Source organism: Mesoplodon bidens (assembly GCF_964165515.1).
Source record: "Mesoplodon bidens genome assembly, chromosome: 11".
Lineage (NCBI taxonomy): Eukaryota > Metazoa > Chordata > Mammalia > Artiodactyla > Ziphiidae > Mesoplodon > Mesoplodon bidens.
In genome coordinates this window covers 42605044-42625537 of record NC_138167.1, presented here as the reverse complement: position 1 = coordinate 42625537, position 20494 = coordinate 42605044, and the positions used below count along the sequence as shown (strand labels likewise).

Here is a 20494-nt window from a genome sequence, read left to right as displayed (position 1 = left end):
AGGATTCTCTTCCAACAAGTCTCAAAACAGTCAAGAACTGCTTAGACCCCTCTGTTTCCACTAGAGGGCCTCGTGTATTCATTCCTTCTCTCCAACCTCCACCAAAAGTATGTATATATTACATTTGTGTTTGTATGTGTGTACACGTACAACATACACACAACACCCACATACACCCTTCCAATCAGAGGTCTCCCTCCCCCTCTCCACCACCAGGTGTATGAGGGAAGATTCCAGGAACTCAAGCCTTTGTTACTGTGCCCTACTTCAATGAAGGGTAGGAGGGGGTTAGACAGAGTTGGGGCGGGGCCAGGGAGCAGGATGCCTAGGTCTTCAGTTCCTACCAGTAAGTCCCTAGGCCTCAGTCTCTCTCCCTTGCTCTACCAGCCTCACCACCATCCCTGCTGCCCCAAGAGCCTTAACTACAGATTCCAGACAGGAGGAGCTGAAAGGATCTCCTTTCACCCTGACTGTTGGCCAGGGCCTTCCACAGCACCTGCCAAGGCCAGCAGGTAAAGTGGGAGGGTTAAGGCATGGAGAAAGGGTGGATTCAGACCAGAATGCTCTTCTTTTTTTTTTTTTTTTTTTTGCGGTACCCGGGCCTCTCACTGCTGTGGCCTCTCCCGTTGCGGAGCACAGGCTCCAGACGCGCAGGCTCAGCGGCCATGGCTCACGGGCCCAGCCGCTCCGCGGCATGTGGGATCCTCCCGGACCGGGGCACGAACCCACTTCCCCTGCATCGGCAGGCGGACCCTCAACCACTGCGCCACCAGGGAAGCCCCCAGACCAGAATGCTCTTTGCACCTGAATCACAACCCCAGACTTAAGGGAAGAATCCGAGTCTTGAGAGAAGGAGGTGTCCTTAGCCTGGGGAAAACAAATCTGAGGCACCTGGGGTTTGGGTTTAACGGAGGCGAGGAACCTGGAGGCAAAGGTGGGCAGATTCTCTCAAGTAGTGTCAAGCAGTGTGGAACCCGTGTTGGCAGGGAGGTGTTTGGTCTTAGGATGCGCAGTCTGGAACTCTGGCCTTGCTCCTGCGGAGCCTCCTGAGTGTGAATTCAATCCATGGTGGATGGATGGAAAGGAGTTGGGAAGGGAAGTCCCCTGGTGGCAGCAGTTAGGAGAGGGTGAGAAGTTGGGTGGGTGGGCAACAGCCAAGCTGTCTCATCAGCGGCCCCGCCCCCTACCTTGGCCTGCCAGGGTTGGGATGCGGGGAGAGGCTGTGAGTGATTGGAAAGAAGGGAGTGGAAAGACAGAAACTGAGCCGTTACCGGGGCGGGAAGATGAGCTGCGCAGGAATGTGGAGAAAGTGGCACAGACCAGAGCCCTGGAGATAATCGGGGGAGGGAGGAATCGGGTCTGGTGAACTAGAAGTTTCCAGAGTTAGGGGCGCCCGGCGCCGGGCGCGGGCGCCGGCGGGCGGGCCTTCTGGGGTGGGGGGCGGGCAGCTGTGTCGTCAGGAGTGGGGCGGCCCCGCGGCGGCCGCGCCTGCCTGGCCCGTCCCCTCCAGCCCAGCTCGGGCTCCAGCTCCCGCGCCGACGCTCCAGGTCCGACCGCGCGCCCTCCGCAGGCAAGGTAGAGACCCCGCGAGCCCCCTGCCGCCTCCCGCCCTCCCGCACCGGAGCAGGCCGGGGCGGGGGCCGCGGGAGGGGACGCCCCACGGGCTAGGGTAGGGCTGCTGTGCCGAGAAGGAGGAAGCGTGACAGCTGGAGCGGGTAGCTAGAAGGGTTTGCGCCAGGAGCGGGGGCAGCGGGAGGGCTGGCCCAGAACCCCGTAAGCAGTGTTTCCCCCAGACCTTGCCCTCCATCTGTCCCGATGACTCGGACAGATGCTGAAGCTGGCTCCTGGGGACCCGAGTCGGAGGAAAGTCCATTTCGGAACCTGCACAGCACTGCACGGGTGGAGAAGGGTTCTTGTTTGGCCTCCTGGTCCCCAACTTCCCACCCCTCTCCTTTCCACACCTGTCACCGGGAAGTTTCTGAAACTACCTGGGTCTGAATCCCACTTTTCACCTTTCAGTGGGGAAATGAGCTTTACTGAGGAAGAAATGCAAATATTGCTGGGCATCTCCTCAACCTTTTAACCGTATGAGCCCACATCCCCCAAGCGTGCCAACATCGTAACTTCCTCCTGTACTGCACAATGACACCCACACACAAAAACACCACCCCCTTAATCAGGCAACACTACCATCTGCGATGTTTGTGGAGGCTTAACAAATACTAAGGCTTCACGCCAAATGATTCCCTCTCAGGGGCCACTGACTAGTAGCAGGGATGGGCAGGAAGGAAGAGACCCTCCCTCAGTCTTCAGAAACAGGAGGAGGATGCAAGCCCTGGTGTGGTTAAGGGATTCAGAAGTCCAGGTAATCAGGTCTGGGCCCTCAAAAGGGAGTGCCTGCCCCTTGGGGTTCCTTGCTGGGTCAGCCTGAGTGTTCTGGGGGCATAGCTGATTCTTGGGTAATGGTAAACCTACATGACTTGGAATGTGAGCAATGAGTGTTGATGTGAAAAAGGAAATTTTAAATGTTAGCACTGGCTTTGGAAATCATAGTTATCTCTCAGTTACCAGCAATTTTAGTTCTTAATGTTTAAAATAAGATCTAGAAGACCAGAGACACTAAGATTTAATGGAATGGACTAAGGACACTATGTCTAGAGTCTGGGTGTGACCCTGAGAGAGTGGCTCTCTATCTGGGCCTCAGTTTCTTCCTCTGTAAAATAAGAGAGTTGGTGCCTCCCAGCCCTGAGGACGTTCTAGGATTCTCTGCCTCCAAGTCAACTTCTTACTTTCTCACCCCAAGTTGGTAGGGGCGGGCAGGGAAACCTGAGGAGGGAGGGGAAGGGTGAGTCACAAATAGCTGTCGGGTTGGGCAGCAGACCCCACCCTCCCAGCCCTAGCCTTCGCCTGGACTAGCCCAGGTTACAGCCTCGAGGCTGGGATGGAGCAGGACAAAATTGGACTTGTTCCAGATTTTTAAGGCCCTGGACAACTGAAAATATCCCAGGAGCCTTTATGTCCAAGGTCCCAGCCCAGGGGTGTCCTTGGACCCTGATAGTCTAGTTTCTATAGCCACCTCCTCACCCTCCCAGAGGCAAAATGCAGAATCCTGATATTACATGCCTGTGCCTGAGACATGACACAAGTGGGAAGGTATACAACTTGGGCTTCACTGCTGCTGGGAGTCCCTAGAATTTATGCCATCCTGGGTCCAAGGCAGCATTTTTCCTAATCTCCAGATATGTTTCTCTAGGTACCACCCTTGTATAATAATAATAACAATAATAATAATAGCTAATGTTTACTGAGTTCTTTCTCTGTGCCATGCAGTTTGCTAAGTATATTGCATGTATTACCTTATTTAACCCCCCCATGGTGACTGATTTCTCCAGGTAACCATTTTACTGATAAGAAAACAGGTTCAGGGAGATGAAATAACTCACCCAAGAGCTAGAATTCTTTTTTTTTTTTTGGCCACGCTGCGTGGCATGTGGAATCTTAGTTCCCTGACCAGTGATCGAACCCACGCCCCTTGCATTGGAAGCGCGGAGTCTCAACCACTGGAACGCCAGGCAAGTCCCAAGAGCTAGAATTCTAATCCAAGCCTATCTAATTCAAAAGTCCATTCTTTTAACTTCTACTATATATTACATGTAAGACTGGGGGGCTTGTGAAAAGACAGGCAAGAGAGAAGTATTCTCTCTTCTCTCCTGTTTGTCTCTTGTTTGCTCTCTCCCTGTCACTTTCTCTCTCAGATTCCATTTCCTAGAACCTTGGAGCCATCTAAGAATCCCCAGGGGTAATCAGAGAGGCTAATTAAGCCTTACAGACCCCATTAGCCATAAGACTATTATGTATTCATTAGATCTGTTGGCAGGAGAATTTAGATTATAGTCATTGAAAGGGCCAGATGGGTGGAGTCCTTTCTCCACAATATTAGTGTCTCAGAACCCCCTTCTAAGTGTTCCCAGAGAGCCTCCGGAACAGGAATGCTATACATGGAGGTGAGTGGCAGAGATGTCCCAAGGGCAGAGGTTACAGAGAAGTTTCTTGCACCATCAGAAAAGAAATTCTAGTAGACCCTAACTGCCTCCTTAAGCCTGCCCCAACCACCCTAAATAAGTGGGCGGAGGGGAGACAGAAGGTCAGGGCCTTGGATGGAGTACCACAATAAGTGCTTTTTAGCATCATTCATTCATTTAACAAATATTTATTTAGCACCTACTATATGTGCCCCCACATTGTCTCATGTTCCCCTCACTGTCCAGATGGATACTCTGGCATCCCATTTAACCGCGTTTGGATTAAGAGTCCCCATATATGACTCCCTAGCTTTATACAACTATTTGTACAACCAATATGGAGCACTTATAACATGATGGGCATTAGGTATTGGGGATACAGTGGTGAATAAGACTGATAAGTTCCTGCCCTGTGGGACTTACATTTTGGTAGGAAAAGACAAACAGTAAACAAAGAAGCAAATAAATGGGCAAGATATTCTCCAGTTGTGATAAGTTCTATGAAGGAAACAAAGGAGGGTGCTACGCAAAGGAGGGGGGGGGCTACCTTAGGACAGAATGATCAGGGAGGAGCTGGAGGAGCTTGGAGGAGCTGACATTTCAGCTTAGGCAAGAAGTCAGCTCTGCCAAGAGTGGGGAAGGGTGGTCCAGGCAGACAGAGCAGTAAGTCTCATGGCCATGAGCAGGGAAGAACTTGGCATGCTTGAGGAACAGAAAGGAGGGCAGTGAGACTAGAAGGCAGTGTGTGAAGGGGACAGTGGAACAAGAGGAGGACAGAGAGGCGGTGGGGGAGGGGGTTGCACCACGAAGTTCTTGAGTTGGAGCCTTGGCTCCTCCACTTGTCACCTGCCTTGGGAAGTCTCAACCTCTCTGAGCTCCCGTTTCTTCATCTGTAGAATGGCTATACCAATAATTCCCTGTGTCATAGAATTTGATTTTACTTGTTAATACAATAACTACCATTCCTTGTAGGCCCTCTATATGCCAGGTGTTATACTAGGTACTTTTCATACATTATTTACTTAATCCTCACAACTATGAAAGATAGGTATCATTCTGCCATTTTATAGCTGTACTTTGCCCAAGTCACACGGTGGTAACACAGCTAAGAATGGAACCCAGATATGACTAACCCCAGTTTTGTTTGACTCCAAAGTGGTGTTGTACTATGCTAAGGTAAGATATTGTTATTGCTGTTATTGAATCCTCAAGGCAAGTTGCCCTCTGCAGCTTGGCCCCTGGGTCAGGGGTCAGCATGATCCACGTGATGGCTCCTCCTTGGTCCCTGGGTCCCATAGCTGAAAGTTGGGGCTCCCTAAACACTGCTAACCTAGCAGGGTGGAAGGAAGGCTCCCGCACTCAGCACAACCCTCCTGGAGCTGAGAAGCCAGGCAGATGCTCAGAGCCTTCTTCCCCTACCTTCTCCCCAATCTCTCGTGCCTGGGTCCCGCCCTTCCCCAGTGGAGCGCTGCGGGACGCAGACGAGGCGGGGCCGGGGCTGAGGACCTGGCTAGAGCTGGTTCTGTGTCGCGCGCGTCAGAAGCGCTAGAGGTCGTTGCGGGGCGTGGGTGGTTCTGGGAGTGGTAGCTAAGCGGGGCTGGGGACCGGGGCTGGGGACCGGGGCTGGAGGCGGAGCAAGATGGGGTCGTGGCTCGGGAGGCGTGCCGCCATCTCAGTGAGAACCACCGGAGGGCCAGGGCTGCGGGATGCGAAGGGAGATGGGACAGAGCTTAGGCCCGGCAGAGGCTGCAGAGATTGGGGGGGAGGGAGAAAAAGTAGGAGCAGGCGAGGGACACACTCACAGAGACGCGTATAGCCTGGGAAAGAGGGTTGGGGGGCAGGGAGGTGAGGGATGGTCAGAGATGAGTCAAGACAGATTGGGGAAGAAATCAAAGAGCTGGAGAAGGATACAGAAATGTTGGAGAGAAAGTCAGGGATGAGTCAGAGAAACAGAGACAGAGGACAGACACTGTCAGGGAGAGACAGAGACACAGAGGAGAGGAACACAGGGAAAGGAAGAGACTTAGGGAGGGACACAGAGACAAAAAAAGAACAGAAATAGTAGTAGGAGTGGAAAATGAACAGCGTGTACAGAAGCAAAGAGACCCAGACAGCTGGCCAGTCCTGCCACATGTTCTTGTCATCTTCCTCCAGAGCTACCCTTGTAAGCAGAGTTCCAGGAGCCAGAAGTACTACTACCAAGCTGCCTTCGTGTCCATCCTTAAGAAAACAAGAAAGATGGCCAAGGAGAGGGGCCTAATAAGCCCCAGTGATTTTGCCCAGCTGCAAAAATACATGGAATGTGAGTCTTCCTCTCAGTCATTCAGTCCTGGAAACCTTACCCTTAGACAATACCTCCTCCTCCTCATTCCCCCCAGTTCCCCCTCTTTTTCCCAGTGGCCTTGAGACAGGATGCTCCTGAGATATGCCTGGCTGGGAGCAGGAGGGGAGGGAAAAAGGAAGATGCCCGTGGTCTTAGCTCTCTACCCACCTTCTCTGAATCTTGACTGCCTGCACCAAATCTCAGAGAAGAGAGATAAAGAGGGCAACCACTTTGGAGGATATGAAATGTTTTTCTCTCTGTACTTCTGTGTTTCTTCTTGGAATTTCTTTTTCATCTCACTGGAATCTTCTTTCCTGTTGGATGTCTGGGTGGGACTGTGGCAGAGGGCAGGGAGAGCTGAACCAGACTCATGCTCTCTTCACTCTCTTCACATCCTAGACTCCACCAGAAAGGTCAGTGATGTCCTAAGGCTCTTTGAGGATGGTGAAATGGCTGAATATCTCCAAGGAGATGTGAGTGGCAGCTGGGAAATCCTCTCCTTCACCAACTCCTCCCACCTTTGTTTTTGCTACTCCATTGGGATGCCCAACTTCCAGGGATTATTCTGGGCCCAACCCTTGCTATCCTCTCTCCCCAGCATCCATTGTTACTGCAACTATTGCTTTAGGACAAAACAAGAGATTCTAGTAACTCAGGACTTAGCCCAATAAACCATACTCCTGCCTTGGATGCTTCTCAACTCTGCACTTATTGTCACTGTCCCCACCACTCCCAATTCAGTCCCCAACTCCCATCCTGCAGATCTCTCCAGGGTAATGCTTGCTCTCATCATAGGCCATTGGGTACGAAGGATTCCAGCAATTCCTGAAAATCTATCTGGAAGTGGATAATGTTCCCAGTCCCCTAAGCCTGGCACTGTTTCAATCCTTCCAGACTAGTTACTGCTTAGAAGAGACTGTAAAAGAAGGTATGGTCACATAGGTGGGACTGGGCTGGGCCTCCTGAAGAAAAGTCAAATTAAGTGTGGGTCTTGGGGTGAGAGTTGAATTGAGTCACATGTTGGGGGCAGGGTGGTGGGAGGGAGAGGTAGAGGGTAGCCAGGCTTGCCTAGGAGCCAGAGGGAGGGAAGTTAAAGGGAAGAGTTGGAACAAAGGAAAAGAGAAGAGCCAGACTGGAGGGAGCCCCAACCTCAGGTCTGCTGTACTTTCTGTAACCAGATGTGGTGTGTCTCAGTGATGTCTCCTGCTACTTTTCCCTTCTGGAGGGTGGCCGGCCAGAAGACAAGCTAGAGTGTGAGTTACCATTCTGGACTGGGAGAGGGAAGGAAAGGTGAAGGGAGAGAGGGTATTCCCCAGCCTTCCTTCCCTCATTTTTCAGGATTCCTAAAGGCTGACAGGCCAGACAAAGGTGGGGCCAGAGAATGGACCCATTTCCTCTGTTTCCCCAGACTCCTTATACCTAACGCCATCCACCAGAGTCACCCTAGTTCCCACGTCTTGTATATTTTCATATGGGGGACCCGGGATGGGATGTGGGGGGTGTGTACTGTCTCGCCTATCAGGTTCACCAAGGGTGGAATCCAGACCTGTTTCCCCTCTCTTTTTGTCTCCCATCTCAATCCCAGCCCCAAGTCCTGGGCTTTTCATCCAAAAAGTCTCTCCTTATCTCTTTGTTTCCCCTGTATTCTGTTATGAATTCTTTGGGTATCCCTCACAAACTGACCCTGGCCCCTTAAAACACCCCACAGTCACCTTCAAGCTGTACGACACGGACAGAAATGGGATCCTGGACAGCTCAGTGAGTTGGGGGACCTGTATGCTGGGCAAGGGAATATGTGTCCATTTGTCTGTGCCTCCCCTCCCAACTCTTCCAGGATCTTAAGAAGCAGAGGAAGCTAGAGGGAGAAGCTGAGTCTTTTAGGACTAAATCTGAGAGTAGGTCCCAAGCTCTTGACCCCTAATAGAGGATGCTGGAGACACGACTTGGGGGCTCCCTTGCAAACACAGACACGTAGACATTCATTTACTTGGCAGAGACACCTGAGAATGAGAGGGGGTCTGTGGGTGGAACTCAGGAACCCTGATTTCTAGAGGAGGGTTTGGATGGTGGTAGTGAGGCAGGATGTGGCGGTGACTCTTACCCTCTCGGCCCTCAGGAAGTGGACAAAATCATCATACAGATGATGCGAGTGGCTGAATACCTGGATTGGGAGGTGTCTGAGCTGAGGCCGGTAAGGCCATTCTTCCTGCATGTCCCTTGTTATACCTGCTCCCTAGTGAGACCTTTATCTACCTCACCCCATCTCTGACAGGCAGCCTGGTGCCCTTGGCTAGGATGCCTAGGCTGACTGTCCTAGGGGGCAGTGGAGAAGTGTCAGATCTGAGGGGTTACTCACACCAGAAGTCAGCCTTCCCACATTCTCTGCTCAGATTCTTCAGGAGATGATGAAAGAGGTTGACTATGATGGAAGTGGCTCTGTCTCCCTAGCTGAGTGGCTCCGGGCTGGGGCCACCACCGTGCCACTGCTAGTGCTACTGGGTCTGGAGATGGTGAGTAGGAGAGACTTGTGAGGATGGGCAAAACAGTTGCCTTGGGTTGTACTTGCTAGAGGTTGGCACCCTAAGGGCTTAGACATTCCCCAGCATCTGTTGTGCCCTCCCAGACCCTGAAGGACAATGGGCAGCACATGTGGAGACCCAAGAGGTTCCCCCGACCAGTCTACTGCAACCTGTGCGAGTCGAGCATTGGTCTTGGCAAACAGGGGCTGACCTGTAACCGTGAGTGATGGGGCCTGGGAGTGTGGGAACAGAGGGGCAGCCCAGCTATCTGTGGGAACACAGCGCTCTGAACTTAGAGAGACCTGGCTTTGAATCCTGGGCTCTGCCAGTGACTGGTTATGTGACCTTGGGAAAGCCACATAACTTCTTTAAGTCTTAGTTTCTTCAACTGCGAATGAGGTAATTGTGAGCATTAAATAAGTTTGATGCAAGAAAAGTGCTTCATGTAGTGCATGTACATACTATTAAGTCTGCAATAAAAATTAGGTATTATTATTGTTGTTGTTGTTATTGTTGCTGTTATATCTGGGCCTCCTTTACATCATCCGGCTCAGTTCCTGACACATGAATGGAGTGGGGTTGGGCATGCAGTAGCAATTGCTCTTTTAGGGGGAAGAGTGAGCAAAAGGCACAGGTCTTGGAGGTGAGCCCCCAGCCCAAACTTGAGTTCTGTACCTCACCCTCACAGCAAGGGGTTATATGCCATGTTTCAGTGAGGGATGCTATCTCACCTCCAGGTAAGGAAGAAATAGGGTAGAGGGGCTGCAGCTAAGCCTCTGACCTTCTTCACCCTTTTTTTTTTTTTTTTTTTGACCTTCTTCACTCTTGCCCAGTCTGTAAATACGTCGTTCACGACCAGTGTGCCATGAAGGCCCTGCCCTGTGAAGTCAGCACCTATGCCAAGTCTCGGAAGGACATTGGTGTGAGTGACCCCACGCCCACCGGATCACCACCCACATCCTGGCCCTGGTCCTGGCTCTTGGCCCACTGCTGCCCTCAGGCCTTCCCGAGTCCCTGCTCAGACCCTTTCAGACAAGAGTTTGCCTTTCTCCCCAAGGTCCAATCACATGTGTGGGTGCGAGGAGGCTGTGAATCCGGACGCTGCGACCGCTGTCAGAAAAAGATCCGAATCTACCACAGTCTGGTTGGGCTGCATTGTGTGTGGTGCCACCTAGAGGTCAGTCCGGGAGCTATCCCTCCAGCCTTGCTTTGGGCCCCTCCCTAAGCTGCCCTCTCTGCCGGCCCCCTCCGGCACATCTCCCTTATACCCTTGGTTGCCCTACTCCCAAGGGCTCTCTTTCAGTAGCAGACCCCAAGCTGAGAGGTGACGGGGTTCCCTCCACAATCTCTCCGTGCCTGCCTTGTCTTTCAGATCCATGACGACTGCCTGCCAGCCATGGGCCATGAGTGTGACTGTGGGCTGCTCCGCGATCACATCCTGCGTCCATCTTCCATCTATCCCAGCGTCCTTGTGAGACCCCTGGACAGCGGCTGGGAGGGGACAGGAGTGCTTCCCCAATTCACACACGCACACAATGCCATTTAGAGCAGAGAGCCTATATTTTTAGGATTCAAGTCAGACTCTCATCTGTTTATGGATTCACACAATCCAGTTTTCCTTCCTTCTGCCTCCTTCCCTTCCTAGGCCTCTGGACAGGAGCGTAAAATTAGCAAAACAAACCAGAAGACTGTGGATGATTTAAATTTGAGCACCTCTGAGGCACTGCGGGTACAGGGCTGAGAGGCTTGGGATTCATGGTGGGGACCTCATGGGAGGGAACGAGGTGGGAAACCTGGGGACTGGTCCCTGCTCCCTGGGGGAGGGGAAAGCCACCTGGGGGGAATGCCAGCCCTCTGCTCCTGTCTCCGGGACCCACCTTAACTCTGACAAAATCCTGCTTTCCTTATCCTTGTTTTCTTCCCTCAATGCAGATTGACCCTGTTTCTAACACCCACCCACTTCTGGTCTTTGTCAACCCCAAGAGTGGTGGGAAGCAAGGGGAGAGGTGAGAAGAGCTCTACTAGGTCTTGTAAAATAGAGAGGGAAGATGGACAGAGGTTGGGAATCTGTGTGTATGCAGGGGACATACCTTGAGGACATCAAGAGAGTGGAGTACAGGGACTTCCCTGGCGGTCCGATGGTTAGGACTCCATGCTTCCACTGCAGGGGGCGGGGGTTCCATCCCTGGTGGGGAAACTAAGATCCTGCATGCTGCGCGGCACAGCCAAAAAAAAAAAAGAGAGAGAGAGAGAGAGAGTGGAGTACAGAATATCCATGCCATGCCCTGCCATGAGCTTTCCTTTTTCCCCACACAGGGTGCTTTGGAAATTCCAGTATCTACTAAACCCTCGACAGGTGTTCAACCTCCTAAAGGATGGTCCCGAGCCAGGGTGAGTATAGGTTAGGGGTTGTATCGCAGGGTTTGTGTGTGTCTGCCTATCTGTGTATGTTGGAAGAGAGCAGGAAAGAGTGCCTGTTGGGTGGGGAGGGCCAGGGGAAGCCCAAGAAACCAGATTTCAGAATGCTGCTTTTGCTGGGTATCCCTACCTCTGAATTCTCCAGCTCATCTCTGTTCTGCCCTCAAAGAATGGAGATATCAGTTTCTCCCTCACCACTAAGGAGTGGCTATAAGATTTCCCCATTGTACTTTTTCTCTACCCTTAATAGAAACAAGTCGTTTGACAAAGGGGAAGGGTGTTATAAGGAATGAGAGACAAGAAGTACTTACTCTGCCTGTCCAAGAGTTGGGTAGCCTCAGTCCAGTTATCCTTCCTCATCTTCTCTCTCACCTTTTGTCTCAGGCTCAGATTCTTCAGAGATGTTCCTGATTACCGGGTTTTGGTGTGTGGAGGAGATGGCACAGTAGGCTGGATTCTAGAGACCATTGGTCAGTGCAGGGAGCGGTTCCGGGCTGGGCCCAGGGGCAGTGGCCTTCCAGAGCTAACTCCCTTCATCCATCTCCTTATCTGCCTCCACAGACAAAGCCAACTTGCCTGTTGTGCCTCCTGTTGCTGTGTTGCCCCTGGGCACTGGAAATGATCTGGCTCGTTGCCTAAGATGGGGAGGAGGTAAGTGGTTAGAAATTGTTTTGCTGGGGAATGGGGGAGTTGGGTAGGTAGGGAAAGGCACACAGAGAAGGCATTTAGGCATCTGGTGAAGAAAAAGCCTTGACGGAAAAGAGAGGCACAGATGGGTGGGTCCCAAAGTGGATTGTCCCAAAGGAAGAGAGCTCTGGATGAAGCAAAGACTTGAAGGGTCAAGGATCACAGTCTGAACCTAGAAGGGTCAAGGGTGACAGTCCTCTTCCCTATAAACCTAAAAATATCCTTCTGTTTCTCCCAAGTCTTAGGGCTCAGAATCAAAGAATATGGAGGTAGAGAGAACAATGTGGGAATAAGGAAGGTTGTATAAGAGCTAAGCCAGATGCTGAGTGATGGAGCTAGCAGGGAGCTTGGCCATGATTCATTCATTTATTCAACCAATTACAGTTGACCCTTGAACAGCATGGTCTTGAACTGCGCCGGTCCACTTATTGAGGATATTTTTCAGTAGTAAATACTACAGAACTACACAGTCCATGGTTGGTTGAATCCGCAGATGTGGAGAAACAGTGGATACGGAGGGCCAACTATAAGTTATACACTTACATTAACCCCCACGTTATTCAAGGGTCAGCTGTAATCAGGGGTCATTCATTCATTCATAATTTTTCCCATGTCTATTGCAACAGTCTCCTAGCTGCTCTCCCATTTCTAGTCTCTTTTTCCCTTCAAAGAGAAAGTTTGAAAGATGTAATTGGTATATAAAGAGGTCAGTGTGGGGCAGATGGAAATTGTCCTGGAATTGAGGAAGTTGTCTTGGAATTAAGGCTCTTGGATTCAGAGTCCAGCTCTGAGATCTTACAGGAGATTATGGAATAGGAGGCTGCTAAGGAGAGCAAAAAGTATTCTAGGTGGAAGAAGTTGTGTAAGGCCAGAGGAGTCACCAAACAACATGATGGTGCATTTTGGAAAGCGAGTCATTCATTGTGACTGGGACATAGGGTGCACAGTGGGCAATGAGAAGAGGGAGGACTGAACTGAGCAGGGTCCAGAAAATGGAGGGTCATGAATGCTGTGGTGAGGAGTTTTTAACTTCATCCTGCCAGAGTTTGAAAACTGACAGCCCACAGAAATGATATGTAGTGTTTTGTATTGTTTGTCTTGCAGTGTTTTGAATTTTTTTTGACCTTGGTTATTTCTAAGAAGTGGGTCATGTATCCTTCAATTCACCACAATCCTCTTACCTCCCTGCCAGTCATTCACTTTACGTTTCTAGCCTCTGAGGCATTTGAATGTGCAATCCCTAAACCATGGGGGGCTCTGGAACTCATGAAAGATGTAACTAAAAGAAAAAATAGGTGTGTGTGTGTGTGTGTGTGTGTGTGTGTGTGTGTGTATGCATATATAATACTTTATATATATAAATTCTAGTTTGTATATAATAAAAATTACTTTTATATAAAATATTATTCCAGAAAGGAGAAGTATCTCTGTATAATATAATTTAAATCTTGTATGTAAACATATGACCATTTGGGGGGGAGGCATGCTTAAATCCTCAACATCTGACTTTGTTTTCATTAACAGTATTAGACACTTTGAAATCATTAACTTTGAGTCTTCACTTTGTGTTTTGCAAATGAGACTCTCATAGCAGTTTCTGCTAATTCCATCTGAATCATGAAAATAATGATATAAATACAGCACTAATGAAAACTTGTGTTGATATTGAAAAAAATCCTAAGATTCGAAGGGGGATTGATGGAAGGAATACTGCTATGGGAGCTCTGTGGAGGATGGATTGGAGGAAGAAGGCAGGACCTCGATTGCAATAGTCTAGTCAAGAGACGATGAGCACAAAAAGCAAAGGCAGCACCAGTGGAGTTATGGGGTAGAAGCCACAATACTTGGTAACTAATGGATGTGGAGGAAGGGGTAAAGACAAAGTTTGTGGACTGAGCAGATGGGGATACCATTTATTAAAATAGGGAACATAGGGCTTCCCTGGTGGCTCAGTGGTTGAGAATCTGCCTACCAATGCAGGGGACACGGGTTCGATCCCTGGTCCGGGAAGATCCCACATGCTGCGGAGCAACTAAGCCCGTTCACCACAACTACAGAGCCTGCGCTCTAGAGCCCGTGAGGCACAACTACGGAGCCCACGTGCCACAACTACTGAAGCCTGCGGGCCTAGAGCCCATGCTCCGCAACAAGAGAAGCCACCACAATGAGAAGCCGACGCACTGCAACAAAGAGTAGCCCTCGCTCGCCACAACTAGAGAAAGCCCGCGCGCAGCAACGAAGACCCAACTCAGCCAAAAATAAATAAATAAATAAAAATAGGGAATATAGGAGGAGGACCAGTTTAAGGAAGAAAGATAGATTTGGTTTTGGATGTATTGAGTTAAGGTATCAGTGGAGCACCTAGGTGGAGATGTGTGGTGGGTAGTCAGAAATTGATGTTAGGAATTTAGGAGAGAAGTCAAGGCTGAAGATATGTGTTTGAAAGTCAACTCCTAGGAGGTAATTGACATCCTCAGAGTAGATGAGTTACCCAGGGAAAGAGGTAAGAAGAGAAAGTGGATAAGGACAGCCAGCTCCTGGTAAACACCCTATTTAAGGGTTGAACAGAAGAAGATGAATTATTAAAGGAGTCTGTATTAGTGTCCTCTTGCTGCTGTAACAAATCACCATGGTGCCTTAAAACAACACGAATGTATTATCTTAACAGTTCTTGAGGGCACAAATCCAAAATCATTTCCACTGCGCTAAAATCAAGATGCTGGCAGGGCTGTATTTTTTCTAGAGGCTCTAGGGGAGAATCCCTTGCCTTGTCTTTGCCAGTTACTAGAGGCTGCCTGCATTCCTTGGCTCATATCCGCCCCCCTTCCAACCAACAATGTTATCCTTCCAAGCTCTGCTTCCGTTGTCAAATCTCCTTCCATGACTCTTCTTTCTTGTAGCCTTCTTTCACTTATTAGGAGCCCTGTGATTACATAGGGCCCAGCCAGATAATCCAGGATAATCTCCTCATCTTAAAATCCTTAATTTAATCACATCTGCATAGTCTCTTTCGCCATTTAAGGCAACATATGCACAGATTCTGGAGATTAGGTTGTGCACATCTCTGAAAGGCCATTGTTTTGCTTACCACAGAGACTAAGAAAAAACAGAACAGGTCCTCTGTAACTTTAGTGGTATTTTAGAGGCTGAGTGAGGAGTTTCATGTGTTAAAATGAGAGCTAAAGATATACTATTGGTTTTGGCAGGAATCACTGGCAATCTTTGCCAAAAGAGTTTCAGCAGGGTGGTATGGAGAAAGGCAAATTGTAGCGGGTTGAACCATTGATGGAATGTGAGGAAGTGAAGACATTTTTCTTTTCTTTTCTTTTTTTTTGCTGCACCACGCAGAATGTGGGCTTTTAGTTCCCCAGCCAGGAATTGAATCCGTGCCCCCTGCAGTGGAAGCGTGGAGTCTTAACCACTGGACCTCCAGGGAATTCCCTAACTAGTCCCATATTGATAGACATTTGGGTAGCATTCAGTTTTTTATTACACACCATACTGCAGTCTATCTCTGCACACAGATGTGAGAATTTCTCTAGAAGAGATTTCTAGGAGTGGAATTGCTGGCTCAAAGAGTATAAACATTTTACTAGTTATTTTATTGTTAAAAAATTACACAAGTAATGCATCAGTACATTTTCACTGTGAAAGGTTTTAAAAAGTAAAATGTGTGAGTCTTCACATACAGGTTTCCTCTTCCCTACCCCCTCACCAAGTTCCATTTTCCTCCCCAGAGATAACCTACTGTTTCCTATTTGCACTCCTTTTTCTGTTTTCACACACACACATAACTTTTAAACAAACATAAATAGGATCATGCTACACACATTGTCCTGGGACTTCTTTTTTCATTGAATATGTCTTGGAGAACTTTCCATGATACTACATAGAGATTTCATTCTGATTTCAATAGCTGCACATTATTTCATAGCATGGATTTGGCATAATTTATATAACCTTCCCCTCCTGGTGGACATTTAGTTTTTTGCTGTTTTACAGAGTACCTCAGCAAAAATCCTTATACATCCATTTCTGTGGACTTTTGTTTCTGTAGGAGAAATTCCTAAAAGTGGAATTGCTGTGTCAGAGAATATGTTTTGATAAAATTTGATAACATTTTGGTAAAAGTTGCCAAATTGTCTTCCAAAAATGAAATACCAATTTATGCTCCAACTAACAGCAAATGAGAGTGCCAGTTTATTCATAATCCCATTAGCGTTTGGTTTTCTCAGTCTCTTCATGGTTTGTCAATCTGATAGGCACAAAAAGTTAACTAATTTACAATTTTAATTTACACTTCTTTTAACTATTAGTAATATTGAGCATCTTTAATATGAATATTGGCCATTTGTATTTCTTCTGTGATTGGCTTGAGTTATTTGCCCATTTTTCTACTGACTTTAAAAAAAATATTTATTTATTTGGCTGCCTCCGGTCTTCGTTGCAGCATGTGGGATCTTTCCTCTCAGCGCTCGTTGCAGCGCGCGGGCTTCTCTCTAGTTGTGGCCTGCGGGTTTTCTCTCTCTTGCTGTGGTGCATGGGTTCCAGACCACGTGGGCTCTGTAGTTGAGGCGCACGAGCTCAGTAGCTGTGCTCAGGCTTAGTTGCCCCGTGGCATGTGGGATCTTAGTTCCCAGACCAGAGATTGAACCCGTGTCCCCTGCATTGGAAGGCGGATTCTTTACCACTGGATCACCAAGGAAGTCCCGACTTTTTTTTTAATGTTATTTTTTAATTAAATTTATTTATTTTTGGCTGCGTTGGGTCTTTGTTGCTGCACGCGGGCTTTCTCTAGTTGTGGCAAGCAGGGGCCACTCATTGCAGTGCACGGGCTTCTCATTGTGGTGGCTTCTCTTGTTGCAGAGCACAGGCTCTAGGCGCATGGGCTTCAGTAGGCTCAGCAGTTGTGGCTCATGGGCTAAGAGCGCAGGCTCAATAGTTGTGGTGCACGGGCTTAGTTGCTCCGCGGCATGTGGGATCTTCCCGAACCAGGGCTCGAACCTGTGTCCCCTGCATTGGCAGGCAAATTCTTAACCACTGCGCCACCAGGGAAGTCCCCCTGACTTTTTAAATATAGTGATTTGTAAGCACTTTTTGAATGTTGGAGACGTTAGTCTGTTATGTGTGCTGCAGATATTTTTTCCCAGTTTGTCTTTTATTTAGGTGTGTGTTTATTTAACTGTACAGAAGTTGTTTGTTTGCTTGGTTAGGTCTTTTTATTTTTTTATTTTTTGTCAGAACTATTTCTGTTTATTTTGTGGCAATTTTGAAAATTCCAAATATATTTGCTTTACTTCTGTTTGATTTCAGAAGTTTTTAATTTTCATATAATTGTATTTATCAGTCTTTTTCTTGTTTGGCTCTGAGTTTTGTATTATGCTTTAGAAAGGCCTTTTCCGCTCAAAGATTATAAAACATTCACTCATGTTTTCTGCTAGTACAAATTCTGCTTACATTTAAATTCTTTGACCCATCTTGAATTTATTTTAGTGTAAGGGGTGACTTCTACATCCAGTACCATTTACTGAATAATCTTTCTTTCTCCATTTATTTAAAATGTCATGATATACTAAATTCCCATATATACTTGAGTCTATTTCTGGGCACTCTGTTCTTTACTATTGAACTTTTTATTCCAGTCACTGTACCAGTTATTACCCTGTTTTGATACCCTTGCTTTATACTGTGTTCTCTCTGGTAGAATGGGGAGAGGAAGCGTCAGAGAAAGAGAGAGATTATTCCCATTCATCACTTATCTTTTTCAGCACTTTTCATTTTCCTGGCTATTTTCTTTACTCTTCCAAATGAACTTTGGCGTTGTTAGATGCACACACACATTGGGAACTTTCACCCTCCATGACAGTGACAGTGTGGAGAAAAGGGTCAGTAAGAGTCCGACCTTAAGATTGGTCCATGGGAGCCATGACTGAACACCCTCCCCTTTCACTGCTTAGGGCTTGGAGGATCTGCAGAACCAGGGCAGAGGATCCCTGGGAATCTGTGGATCTGGGAGCTGAGAGGAGGTCCGTCTGGGACCTGGGGTTCAGTGCTAACCTGTCTTCATACCATCCTTAGGGTATGAGGGACAGAATCTGGGGAAGATCCTCAAGGATTTAGAGACGAGTAAGGTGGTACACATGGATCGATGGTCTGTGGAGGTGATACCCCAACAAACTGAAGAAAAGAGTGACCCAGTCCCCTTTCAAATCATCAATAACTACTTCTCCATCGGTGTGGTCAGTGGAGTGGGGCATGGGGGGGACGGGAGGAAGTGGGGGTTAAGCAGGCAGAGGCTGGAGGAGGGCAGAAAAGGAAGGTAGAGGGTAAAGGAGCTGTGACACAGGGAAATCAGGAGTGGTGTGAGTTGCAAGAAGAGAATGTGGGACGAAAAAAAAAAAAGAATGTGGGACGTTTCACTCCCAAACTGGAGAGTTAAAGAGAGAGAGGGTTCTGTGCTGAGGAACAAGGCGGCCTCTGATCTCATATGCCCTGGACTCCCCAGGATGCCTCTATTGCTCACCGATTTCACATCATGCGGGAGAAATATCCTGAGAAGTTCAACAGCAGGTGAGGGAAAGGGGGTGGGTGTGGGCATACACAGTGGCAGGGACCACGTGGTGGCCAAGTTTGACTCAGTGCTTGGGCAGTGACACCTCTAGGAAGCCCCTCAACCAAGCTTCCCTGTTCCCCACTGGACTGCAGTTGGGAGGTTGATGCCCTTCCCTGTCACTTAGCCCACCTCTGCCAGCACTGTGTAATTTGTCCCCTCCCTCCTGGACCTGGTGTTGGGGCTGACACAGAATGAAGAACAAGCTATGGTACTTCGAATTTGCCACTTCTGAATCCATCTTCTCAACGTGCAAAAAGCTGGAGGAATCTTTGACAGTTGAGGTGGGTGTGATGAGAGCCAACCCCACATCCTTTTTAGCCCCTTATATCTTAATTTCTCCCTCCACAGGAGCCCTCAGGAACTTCTCATATTCTTGAACCTATACTTTGACCTCCCCGCTCTCTAATCCCGATTTCCCAAGTTCTTAAGATACACCAGTCCCTACTTCCCTCCACCTCTTGCAAACCTCCAAATCCTAGTCTTCCCAGTGTGTTATTTAGGGAGCGGTCACGTCCATCATGATGCCGTGAGGCAAGGATCTGTGCTCTCCTCCCCTCAGATCTGTGGGAAACCACTGGATCTGAGCAACCTGTCTCTAGAAGGCATCGCAGTTCTGAACATCCCGAGCACGCATGGCGGCTCCAATCTCTGGGGTGACACCAAGAGACCGCACAGCGATATCCATGGGATCAACCAGGCCTTAGGTGCTACAGCCAAAGTGATCACCGACCCTGATATCCTGAAAACCTGTGTACCAGGTAAGAGGAGCAGCCTTGGGAGCTGAATGGGGGGAGGGCCTAAGGAGAAGGTGTGACTCTCTTTGGAGGAGCCCTGCTTCTACAAAACCTGTCTCTCTACTTCCCACCCCACCAGACCTAAGCGACAAGCGGCTGGAAGTAGTAGGGCTGGAGGGTGCAATTGAGATGGGCCAGATCTATACCAAGCTCAAGAATGCTGGACATCGGCTAGCCAAGTGCTCTGAGATCACCTTCCAGTAAGGAAAACTCAAGCTGGGGGCTCTGAGGGGAGGAGTGGGGCCAGGAAAGCAGAAGGGTATGGGAATGGTGGGGAGGGACTGCACCAGACCTTCCTCAGTAACAAAGGGTCTCAAGGCCAACCTAAGAACAGAGTTTTGGTACTCGGTTGATAAAGAAATTGCCACCAATCTGCCTTGACCTCACACAGCACCACAAAAACCCTCCCCATGCAAATTGATGGAGAACCCTGGATGCAGACACCCTGTACAGTGAGTATTGCCTATGCCTGCCAAAAACTGAACCCCCAGGCTCCGTGGATCCTAAATTTCCATTCCACAGCTTCTTTACTTCCTGCTGAGGCCTCAAGTTCCCCTGTGCACCCTTCCTCCCAAATCCTGATTTCTCAGCCCCTGGCCTTCCTACCATGGCCTCTCTAGGACCCTGGCAAACCACCCTGAACCCTACAGATTTTCCCCAAAATCTCTGCTTCTCCAGCCCCAAGGCACTAGGTCTTATCTCTGAATGCGCCTCCTTCCTTTCCAGATCAAGATTACCCACAGGAACCAGATGCCCATGCTCGTGGGCCCACCCCCCCGCTCCTCCAATTTCTTTGGCTTCTTATGCTGAGGGGGGACATCTCAGCCTCCAAGCCAGCCTTGAACCCACCTCCTTGTCCCTGGGCTCTAGTCCCTAGGCTCTGTATATTGCTGCCAAACCCTCCTGCCAGCTCAGGGGAGTGTTCCTTCACCCTCACAGTATTTATTATCCTGCACCACCTCCACTATTCCCCATGCACATGTGCACACACACACATACACACACACGTCACAAACAATACATTGAAAGTGCCTCATCTGAATAAAATGACTTTTTTTCCCACTGGGATATCTGTTAAGTAAGTGGTACACCTCCTTCCTTTATACCTCCACTCCTTT

General features: G+C 48.9%; 1 protein-coding gene across 5 annotated transcripts; it reads left to right on the top strand.

The window, feature by feature from the left end:
• Positions 1-1492: 1492 nt before the first annotated feature.
• On the top strand, positions 1493-20430 carry DGKA (diacylglycerol kinase alpha). Of its 5 annotated transcripts, none has more exons than XM_081248588.1 (24): positions 1493-1575; positions 6177-6324; positions 6745-6818; positions 7141-7273; positions 7524-7598; positions 8054-8103; positions 8462-8536; positions 8736-8855; positions 8969-9083; positions 9698-9786; positions 9922-10041; positions 10237-10335; positions 10510-10593; positions 10797-10870; positions 11181-11255; positions 11667-11752; positions 11844-11933; positions 18048-18208; positions 18475-18539; positions 18773-18863; positions 19142-19340; positions 19456-19576; positions 19768-19828; positions 20103-20430. In XM_081248588.1, exons 2-24 carry the CDS (start codon positions 6261-6263, stop codon positions 20184-20186), a joined length of 2205 nt encoding a protein of 734 aa, XP_081104714.1. In that variant the 5' UTR covers positions 1493-1575; positions 6177-6260; the 3' UTR covers positions 20187-20430. The 5 variants fall into 5 exon arrangements, with proteins under 5 accessions (XP_081104714.1, XP_081104716.1, XP_081104712.1 ...); XM_081248590.1 differs by lacking the exon at positions 1493-1575 and adding an exon at positions 1651-1669; XM_081248586.1 differs by lacking the exon at positions 1493-1575 and adding an exon at positions 5640-5697.
• Positions 20431-20494: the final 64 nt, after the last annotated feature.